The 11,491-nt window shown below is 43.6% G+C and overlaps 1 protein-coding gene across 1 annotated transcript; it reads left to right on the forward strand.

Annotated features, from left to right (window-relative positions):
- The first annotated feature begins 345 nt into the window (after positions 1 to 345).
- Positions 346 to 5,098, forward strand: LOC115151899 (coactosin-like protein). Its single transcript, XM_029696231.1, has 4 exons — positions 346 to 796; positions 1,321 to 1,403; positions 3,739 to 3,896; positions 4,073 to 5,098. The coding sequence occupies exons 1-4, from the start codon at positions 720 to 722 to the stop codon at positions 4,181 to 4,183; spliced, it is 429 nt and encodes a 142-aa protein (XP_029552091.1). The 5' UTR covers positions 346 to 719; the 3' UTR covers positions 4,184 to 5,098.
- Positions 5,099 to 11,491: the final 6,393 nt, after the last annotated feature.

The raw sequence follows: 11,491 nt of genomic DNA on the forward strand, positions 1-11,491 counted from the left end.
CATGGGGGATGTGGTCATGCAGGTACAGCCATTGGAAAATAACTAACACACACAATCTCTCTATCTATTTATCTATTTATTTATTTATCCTTCTCTCGCTTGGTCCCCTCAAATAGCTTGAAATAAATGACCTAAATCTCTGTGTTTTCTAGTTATACTTTCCATGGTTTATTATTTTTTATGAATGTTTAATTGTCTCTTGGGCTATAATCACACTGTGGCTATTGTTTGGGAAACTGTTTGCTGCGGGCTATTGTTCTCCAGCATCGATCACATTAACAGACCACAAGATGGCAGGATAGCGCAGTAAAACGGCAACAATAGAAAAAGGGTGGATTTAATTTGACTGAATACCTCAGTTAACCATTGGGAGGTGAATACTGCGTCTGGGGGACTTCGCCGCACTAGTACGGCAACCTGATTGACAAACATCACCAACGCCCATAAACTCGCTATAGGAAATGAATCAAGTCGTGGAAAGAGTCGCTTTCTCAGATAATTGAGAAAAGATACACCCTGTTCAGCGAGCTCCTCGTGTAATAGCACAGACTGGACTGCTCAGTAGGGGCTGCTGATTTCAGACTAGAGGTGTCTCTATTGTATAACTCTCGTTCTGCTCCTTTTTGATTTTTCTTTTCGCCTCGCTTTTTTCACTTTGACTACTGGTAGCATATCTGTTCTGCGTTCTCATTTCTACTGTCCATTTGCGTCCATCCAAAATGGCAACACGAATCGATAAAGAGGCTTGCAGGGAAGCTTATAACCTCGTCAGAGACGATAACACAGAGATAAACTGGTGAGTGTGGTGAATTTTTTGTGCATAGGCAATTGTGGGAATCTGATATTTTACACAGCATCCTAAAAATGTATTTGAGTCTGGATTTATAAAATCAATAACAATGGACGAATAATCAAACTGCGCACTTCTCATTCATTCATCCAGTGTTTCATTTGATTAAAATTGTTTCTCTCCTCCCCATAAATTACCTCTCTTGGTCTAATAAGTCAGGGTACCGGGGCATGACTCATTTATTTTGCCTATCCGAGAGATACAGGGATAATGACACGTATATGTTGACACAAAACCTGACAAGTCTGCCCCTCATTTGACACACCGGTTTTTGAATGAATAGCAGACGCAGCCTGGTATCGACTAGATAGATACATTGTAATCCCATCCGATATATGTCGGATGATGGACGTGGTCATGGATTATTACTGATTTTATTGACAGACAGGGTCTGAATACTCCATTTGAGATGACTGTAAGGTTAGTGCATTTTAATTCATTCATTTACTGTGCCTTTTATGTTCTTTTAGGGCCGCGTTTAAATATGAGGGTCATATGATTGTGCCGGCGGGCCAGGGGACTGATTATGAAGAATTCAAGAGTCAGTGCACAGGTAAGGCCGGGATTTCATTCATTTTTGCGTTTATGCGGTTATTTCAAATTGTCCGCAATGGTCCTGCGTAATGGCAACAGCGCTGTAATAATCTATAGACCACACACATTTTCACGACTTGTTGCCATGTCAGTCAATAGGGATCATTGAGTTGTTGGAAATGTATATTATCTGAAATTGTGTTGCTTGTAAAGAATTAAATAATGTCAGCGCTTGAAGGAACTTCCGATTTGTGACGCCCTGTAGCCTACCAGAGCAATAATCTTATAAAATTCTATTGGCCGTCAATAGGCTACTTAATGCAGAAGTACTGCGACCCAGTGACCATTTAATAGCCTATCTGTCCCGTGACTTCATACAGAAGTAGGCATTTCTGGGTTCTTGAAAAGTGTGAAATATAAAGCCTTATAATATTAGTAACATTGAAAGTGTTACCACTGTTTCTTGTGCACAGTGCAGGGTCTTTATCCCACTATGTAGGACATAGTATAAATGTGCCCACCCCTAGTGAGCAAATCATGCTGTCACCCCCCTATCAGCACCCTTTCCTGACACTCTCTCACCACCCTAATTAGATATGGAGTGTTGGGCGTGGCGGGTAAATACTCCAGCGCTGGTGCGCCTGTATGGCCCTTGGCTGTAGGCTGCTCCGGTTTATTTATGTTTCAGGGCATGCATTCCAGTGATGTAATTCGGATTTATTACGATCTAAGCCTATTACTGATGTATTTATTACCCTTTTTAAATAGGAGAACTGATGTATTGCTATACTAACTACCCAAATAGTACCTCTGGCTGTCCCATACTACCACCGTCTCTCCTCACTTTGAACCTTGTCTTTGCCCAGTGAATGTTGATGCTCTAATCCTACTGTATAAGACGTTTCATACATTCTGATGAGTCTGCTTTAACAGAAACTGTAAAAGTCTCATCCTGTATTTGAGGGCCACAGACTGTTGCAGTCAAAAGTAGTGGATACTTATATGGGAAGGCTCAGTTATTGCATCTGTTGTTTAGATAGACATAGTGTGCTAAAATAAACATCTGTCTTTCTTATCAATTAAAGGGCTAAACTAAAGCGTTCTATTTGCCTTTTTGCTACATCATCATAGTTTCAGTAGTACAGCAGTTTTCTGGGCACTTGTGTTAATAGCATTGTCAGCACAACTAGAATGGATGGCTTAGAGAGGGAAGAGATATTGAGCTTAGTATGACAAACCGGAAAGTTTACAACAGGGGAGGTCAGGCTTGATACTCAGTTAGCACAATTAGTGTTTTCTTTCAAAAGTGGTATATGCTTATTCATTACTTGTCTGCCACAATGTGACAAATATAGAAATAAGCACAAATGTGACAAATATAGAAATAAGCACAAAAAATCTGACCTTTTTAAGAATTTCAGTGCTAGAAACATCCAATTGTGGTTTGTTATACAGAGAAACAGCATAGTGTGTGTGTGGTCTGGTGGAGATCATGGCTAAGTCATGTGACATGTAGGGGACATGCAGGGTAGGTGTTGAAATTAACAATGGCCTTTGTAACCATGCTGATAACAGTTTGAACACTGATTATTGTTCATGCACAACAAAAGCCTTTAGATGTGTGCTGCTTGTGAAGCTCTGCCAGGAAAATCTCTATCAGCAAGGCACAGGTAAACACAGATATCACGCCGAGATGGTACCGATCAGTACAGAGGGAACCAATGGAGCATTATTAATGGTAAGGAAGGTAAGGAAGGGCCAGGGCCCAGACCAGAGCAGAATCATGTCATAAATGTGTTATTACCTTTACTATAATCTATTTAGAGAAGTGATTTAGCACATATTTGGTGTGTTGGACTATACAGAAAAAAACCAGCTCTATTCCAAGCCAATGCAGCTGGTGATGTAGGGCTAACATGTGATGTGTGTGTTTTAGTGTGTTTGTGTGATACAGAGCGTGAAAGAGTGAACCCAGAATCACTGCCTCCCCAGTCCCCTCGGTATTGCTCACAACTCCAGCCCCTTTTTATTTAGTCTGTTGACCTGAATACCTTCCCCTGTCTCTCGTACTCACAGATTTATCGCACTTTTGGATTTGGTGCTTGGCCAAGGTAGTGTCACCATAACAAGCCAAAACTCCCCGTCTGTATTCATACTTCTTATAGCGGCATAGAAACACTCTCACAAAGCTCAATCAACTCACAGTTCACAGGAATCAGGCCTTGCCAACATGGACATGGAGACAAATCCATTTCTCTAACAACTATACTGTAATTACCTGTCATCATCAGCCTCTCTGCATGTTTCTGCTTGTCTGACGGTCAGTCTAATTTATGACTCTCTCTCTCTCTCAGATGATGTGCGTCTCTTTGGCTTTGTGCGGATCACGACGGGTGACGCCATGAGCAAGCGTGCCAAGTTCACCCTCATCACCTGGATAGGCGAAAACGTGAGCGGCCTGCAGCGTGCCAAGATCAGCACTGACAAGACGTTGGTGAAAGATATTGTCCAGGTTAGGGACTCTGTTCTCACACATACTCACATGATTCCTTCACAAATATCAAATATTAATGTTCTGTTAAAATACAGTACATTAAATGGCACATAAAGTATAAAAATGTACCTTCGTTTGTCTATCTTTTTTCAACACTTTTTCTCTTAAATTCCTCCTCTGTTTGTCTCCCGCAGAACTTTGCCAAGGAGTTCATGATCAGTGATCCTCGTGAGCTGGAGGAGGACTACATTCGCACCGAGCTGAAGAAGGCAGGCGGGGCCAACTATGACGCCCAGGGAGAGTAGAGGAGAGTCCACCAGGGCGGGGCAGGGGAGGGGCTGCTACCTTTTGGGAGAGGGAGGGGTCTTCATGCCTGGATGAGAGAGAGAGGGGGATATATATATACACACACACATGTACAAACACTCACACACAGATACACACTTTAACACACAGCAACACACACACTCTCACAAAAAAGCATGTTGAGACACACTCAGACATATATATGGCTATAGTTCTATCCTCAGCCCTCTCACCTGTCAGGTCATGGATGATTATCTACTGTACTGTGCATCATCTCACTATCATCTCAGCTGCGGCGCAACGTTAAGAACTCTCTCAATCTGGTGGGCTGTGTTTGTGTTACAACTGGAAAAGACACATTACTGTACTGTTTGTCAGAACAAGGGCAAGGGCCTCTATCTGATTTGACTTCTCATCATCGTGATTTTACTGTATTCTTCTGTGGTTGTAGTCCAAACATGCATCCTTGGCAATAGAGGTCTTTCCTGACCAGCTTTTCTCATCTCCCAATCCACCCGCAAGGTATACCCCACTGTGTTAACTGCCTTAATCTCCCATGGAGAGAGGGGCATCATGGGAGGTGTGTGTGTTTGTGGACACTACACTGTGATTGGCTATCCTCCACTCATGGGGGTGAGACTATGATTTGCCTATGGCCCACAAACCAATGGGACAGGGCTGTAGCACTTTAAGTCAGCCCAACCCAGGAGCCGCCATTTCTCTAGTGTAGCCTCTCTTTTTATTTGGATTAAACCCCAAAAAAGTTTTTTTTTTTTTAAAGATTACTTTTATTTTCTATAACCTTTGATTTATTCTTGAGAGCAAAGTTATCTAGGAGATTTGAGGAGACTTTTAAAAACTGAACTTGGGCACATGATCAATCATTTCAGAATAAAAAAAATGTTTTTTCAAGCTCTCTGGTCTCTTTGTTTGTGTCTAAAGCTCTCATTTACATGGACAGGAATGCTCTTTGGGTGATGTGAGAATAAGGTAAATTAGTTTTGAGGTGGTGGTGAGACTCAGGGGGGCAGTGATGTAATGGAAGCTCTTGGCATTGTGCCAACGTAGTCCAGAGTACACAGTAACTGGGCTCGTTTGAGTGGTAAAGTGAAAGCAACTGACTGTAGACAAATTTGAGGAGTGAAGTCGGGGGAGGTGCATCTGCTACAGCTGAAAGTCAGACACTGATATGGTTTTCCAACAGCAAGGCTCAGTGCAACATGGCAGTGTTGCCATTGTTTATAAAAGTTGTTCTTTATAATGTCGAAATATACATGTCTCCAACCCCCATATCACACACTGTAAATAATGTGTGTACATTGTACAATCAATTGGTGAGAGAGCCTTAAATATCACATTCATTTGTACATATCCACTGTATACATGAATTGCGGCGAAGTTGGTTCCTGTTTCAGTCACGTCTTTGGTCACGTTTGCATGGGTCAAACAAAAACACCCTAATGATCGGTGGACAATAGAGCCACCCACAATGCAGGCGATGCTGCAGGATGAAGTTGGTGAAGAGCAAGTGTAGAAACTTGCAGTCAAAACTTCATGACCTTTGATGACATGATTTTTGTTAAGTTCATGCAATCAACATGTAGGCGCAAGTCGGACAATTCTGATCCCCATAATGCAACACGCTTTGAAAGGCGGTCACCAACTTGATAAAAGTGATCCGCTCGAACGCGCCCACTGTCTCTGGGGGCTTATGGGAGTAGCATGCGTTGTCACGGTCACCACTTCTGTAAATTTCAGCCAATCACAGCCTCAGAGTGAGCTGTTCTGTTCTAAAGCTTGTCAATAAGAACCCCTCCCTACTCCCACTCTCTCAATCCCTCTGTTGACTAACCCATCTTCTCCTCTCTCTCTCCAACCACTTTCTTTTTGCCACTATACTCTCTCACCACCCCCATCCCTTCCGCCTTTCCCCCTCTCTGCCGGTAGTTTTGTTCAACAGATGTGAACTCGACTGCCTAATTACTTAATCTAGTAATCTATAAGCCTCTAGCAGTCTGCTTTTATGACTTGTAGTTTAGCTTGTAGTGGGTAAGAGAATGATAGAGGGGAGTAAGACATAGGCTTAACCCTATGTGTAATTTGAATGCTAATGTTTGTTTGTGTAGTTTGAGCGTTGAATGTTGTTTATCTCAGGTCAATTTGGCTGCGTTTACACGGGCAGCCCAGTTCTGATCTTTTTTCCACTAATTGGTCTTTTGACCAATCACATCAGATCTTTACACATAAAATCTTTTTCAGAGCTGATATGATTGGTCAAAAGACCAATTAGTGAAAAAAAGATCAGATTTGTTCTGCCTGTGTAAACACAGCCTTAATAGCCTCCAAAAAAGTGGTTCAGGTCCAGACATGGGGCCTGAGTGGTAAAGGGGGAGGGAGAGCAGGGGACTGAGAGACTAATAGATAACAGATTTCTGGAAGAAGCTGTAGTCAGGTTAAGATGTTAGTTTGTTGGTGATGTGGACACCAAGGAACTTGAAGCTCTCAACCTGCTCTAATACAGCCCTGTCAATGAGAATGGGGGTGTGCTCGGTCCTCTTTTTCCTGTAGTCCACAATCATCTCCTTTGTCTTGATCACGTTGAGAGAGAGGTTGTTGTCCTGGCACCACATGGTCAGGTCTCTGACCTCCTCCCTATAGGCTGTCTCGTCATTGTCGGTGATCAGACCTACCACTGTTTTGATATTGGCAAACTTAATGATGATGTTGGAGTCGTGCCTGGCGGTGCAGTCATGAGTGAACAGGGAGTACAGGAGGGGACTGAGCACGCACCCCTGAGGGGCCCCCATGTTGAGGATCAGCTTGGCGGATGTGTTGTTACCTACCCTTACCACCTGGGGGCAGCCCATCAGGAAGTCCAGGATCCAGTTGCAGAGGGAGGTGTTTAGTCCCAGGGTCCTTATCTTATTGATGAGCTTTGAGGGCACAATGGTGTTGAACGCTGAGCTGTAGTCAATGAATAGCATTCTCACATAGGTGTTCCTTTTGTCCAGGTGGGAAAGGGCAGTGTGGAGTGCAATAGAGATTGCATAATCTGTGGATCTGTTAGGGCAGTATGCAAATTGGAGTGGGTCTAGGGTTTCTGGGATAATGGTGTTGATGTGAGCCATGATCAGCCTTTCAAAGCACATCCTGGCTACAGACATGAGTGCTACGGGTCGGTAGTCATTTAGGCAGGTTACCCTAGTGTTCTTTGGCACAGGGACTAAAGTGGTCAAAATGTCAGTGAAGACACGTGCCAGTTGGTCAGCACATGCTCGGAGTACACGTCCTGGTAATCCGTCTGGCCCTGCGGCCTTGTGAATGTTGACCTATTTAAAGGTCTTACATCGGCTGCGGAGAGCATGATCACACAGTCTTCCGTAACAGCTGGTGCTCTCATGCATGTTTCAGTATTATTTGCCTCGATGCGAGCATAGAAGTAGTGTAGCTCGTCTGGTAGGCTCGTGTCACTGGGCAGCCCACGGCTGTGCTTCCCTTTGTATTCTGTAATAGTTTGCAAGCCCTGCCACATCCGACGAGTGTCAGAGCCGGTGTAGTACGATTCGATCTAAGTCCTGTATTGACACTTTGCCTGTTTGATGATTCGTCGGAGGGCATTTCTTATAAGTCCTTGAAAGCGGCAGCTCTAGCCATTAGCTCAGTGCGGATGTTGCCTGTAATCCATGGCTTCTGGTTGGTGTATGTACGTACGGTCACTGTGAGGACAACGTCATCGATGCACTTATTGATGAAACCAATGACTGATGTGGTGTACTCTTCAATGCCATCGGAGGAATCCCGGAACATATTCCAGTCTGTGCTAGCAAAACAGTCTTGTAGCTTAGCATCTGCTTCATCTGACCACTTTTTTATTGATCGAGTCACTGGTGCTTCCTGCTATAATTTTTGTTTGTAAGCAGGAATCAGGAGGAAAGAATTATCATCAGATTTTCCAAATGGAGGGCGAGGGAGAGCTTTGTATGTGTCTCTGTGTGGAGTAAAGGTGGTCCAGAGTTTTTTCCCCCTGGTTGCACATTTAACATGCTGATAGAAATTTGGTAAGATGGATTTAAGTTTCCCTGCGTTAAAGTCCCCAGCTACTAGGAGCGCCGCCTCTGGGTGAGTGTTTTCCTGTTTGCTTATGGCGGAATACAGCTCATTCAGTGCGGTCTTAGTGCCAGCATCAGTCTGTTGTGGTATGTAGACAGCTACGAAAAATACAGATGAAAACTCTAGGTAGATAGTGTGGTCTACAGCTTATCATGAGATACTCTACCTCAGGCGAGCAAAACCTTGAGACTTCCTTAGATATCGTGCACCAGCTGTTATTTACCAAAATACGTAGTCCGCCGCCCCTTGTCTTACCAGATGCGCTGTTCTGTCCTGCTGATACAGCGTATGATGATAATGTCGTCGTCCAGCCGCGACTCCGTGAAGCATAAGATATTACAGTTTTGAATGTCACGTTGGTAGTTTAATCTTCCGCATAGGTCATTGATTTTATTTTCCAAAGATTGCACGTTTTCTAGCAGAATGGAAGGATGGAAGGGTTGGAAGGGTTTATTCGATTGCCTATGAATTCTCAGATGGCAGCCCGCCCTCTGGCCCCTTTTTCTCCGCCTTCTCTTCACGCAAATGACGGGGATCTGGGCCTGTTCCCGGGGAAGCAGTATATCATTCACGTCGGGCTTGTCGGACTCGTTAAAGGAAAAAAAGGATTCTGCCAGTCCGTGGTTAGTAATCGTTGTACTGATGCCCAGAAGTTCTTTTCGGTCATAAGAGACTGTAGAAGCAACATTATGTACAAAATAAGTTACAAACAATGCAAAAAAACAAACAAAAAACCAATTGGTTAGGAATACGTAAAACGTCAGCCTTGTTCTCCGGCGTCATCTTGTCAGGTTTCAGTATTGGCACAGTAAGGCCTACAGACTCCAATAATTGAGGATGCAGGGTGAGATTACATCTTTAAACTGTTATTTATTGTGTTTGCTTTTAAGAAGATGTGTGTGTACGGCGTGTGTGTATGTTCATGTGTGTGCCGTGTGTGCGATCTGTTAGGTAGATCTGGTGTGGGATGAACTGTATGTGTGTGTGTGTGTGTGACTTAGCCCAGTTGGAGCTGAGTGGAGGATGGGTAAGATGGTGTTGTGTGGTATCTTAGGGGACCATATTAATTAGATTAAGGACTTTAGGGGGTTCATTTGCATCCTTGTCACAGTGCTGGACAGACTGCTTTCTGACTCTTTCAGGTAATTTACCCTGAGACGATCATGTTCACAGGCAAACAGGCAATCAGACTTACCTGCTAGCCTGTTTACAGTATCATGTTTACGGTGTGCATGTTCTGATAGCTCCACAGCTAGGCCAAAGGTAAAGCCAGCTTTTCTCCCCTGTGCTGTGAAAGTGTGTAACTATACATTACTTGCATGTAAGCTAGAGAGAGAAAGAAAGAGCGGGAGAGAGGGCGGGAGTAAGTACATCAGTGGAGGCTGGTGGGAGGAGCTATCTGTGTTTGATACTGTTCCATTTATTCCATTCCAACCATTACAATGAGCCTATCCTCCTATAGTCCCTCCCACCAGCCTCCTCTGTGTATTAGAGTGAGGGAGAGTTGCTTAATAAGTGAGTATGCAAGTTCTAGAAGTGTTGTTCACTCTGGGATTCACAAGGAAGTTCCTGCCAGCGATACTCAGCTCCTTCCTGCATTCCAGACGCCTCCCATATCCAGCATATTTCATATCCCACACATCACTGCAGAGTCATGTGCTTGTTTGTGTGTCTGTGTCTGTGTCTGTGTCTACGTCAGTGAGTGTGTTTGAATGCCTGTGTGATCCATCTTATCCCAGCAAAGTTCTTCCACTCTGAGAGGGAGGCTTTTTCTGTTGTTATTTTGTTGTCTTTGGCAAAATATATAATTCAAACCAGATATCACGTTTGACAATTATTATTATTTTTTTTAAAGAGTATGGTGCCTGTTTTAATATCTTGCCAATATCACTGAAATGTCATTGAACTGCATTATTCACTGCAGCAGTTTACATTATCAATGTCCCTCCCTGGATTCAGAGAAAAAGGACTCCCCCAGTCACTTATCCAAATATCACAACATGAGCTAACAAAGTGACTAGCACAGCTGGATTGTGTACTTATGGGATATTTAACCAACCCCTGCTGTGCAGATGATCTCATCACTCTCTTCTATCTCGTCTCCTCAGGCACAAGAGGGGGAAGGGGAGTAAGGGGGAGTGGTGGGCTGGGAGTACGGAATACGGTTCATGGGGACTGATGGGGTTATTTTGGTTGGGGAGGGGGGTGAGTTTAGGTTGGAGAGAAATTGGGGCAAGCAAGGGGGGTATGGGGGGCCCTTTCAGCCTGTGTGAATGGGAGAGGGAATGTGAGTGTGAATGGGTCAACTCTCAATGCTCCTGTGTGCCACTCCAGCATTGGCACAGAGCGGCCATTGTCAGGGCCTAATGAGCTGAGCTGCACTCCATCCACTCCATCCAAATTGATGCCTCTATCTGTCTCCTCAGTGCTGTGATTGCACTGGCTGTTCAGGTCACTGTTCTGTCCCGCAGATCAAACCTTCCTCTCTCTCTGTCATCCCTGTCATATACACACTCAAATGATTTCATTTGGGAAATTATGGAAATGCTATTTTCCACTAGTAGAAAATATAATAGCCAATCAGATGATCTGTCATCGTGGCCAATGAAGTGAGGAATATGATTGTGTAGTTTCATTTACTTCGAAAAATGTAGGATAGTTTCTCAACTGTTTTCTGGTTACAGAATTGCAGAAGTGCTGTTCCAAAGAGCTCAAACAAAGACAGAAACAGAAGAGGAAGTGATGAAGGTGGAGTACAGTTTGACGATCTAATGCAGAAGAGACTATTCTTCCCAGAAACCCCTCTGAATGTCTCATGTCAACGTCACATGTCTACTTTAGATCAACTCCAGTCTTCTAGATATACATCACAGACTTGAGGCAACAAATGTTCTCTCTTTCTTTTTTTCCTTCTCCCTCTCATTCTCACTCAACAATATGTCCAGCATCTCTTTCTTGCTGGATTCGCTATTTAATTAAACTATAACTCAACTCCTCTGCATGGATCAATGACCCCAGCAAAATAGTTATTCATTTCTTGATCCTGCTCAAGTTGCACACAGACTAATAAGATGTGAAACACAGTCAGTAGACAGAGTTTATAAAGAAAGGTCATCTCCCTACAGCATAACTGGCTTTTTCAGACGCAACACAAAAATTATTGACCATTGGAAAAATGCCATTATACCTATCTATAG

The sequence above is a fragment of the Salmo trutta genome, chromosome 17 (genome assembly GCF_901001165.1).
Source record: "Salmo trutta chromosome 17, fSalTru1.1, whole genome shotgun sequence".
In the NCBI taxonomy this organism is placed as follows: Eukaryota; Metazoa; Chordata; class Actinopteri; order Salmoniformes; family Salmonidae; genus Salmo; species Salmo trutta.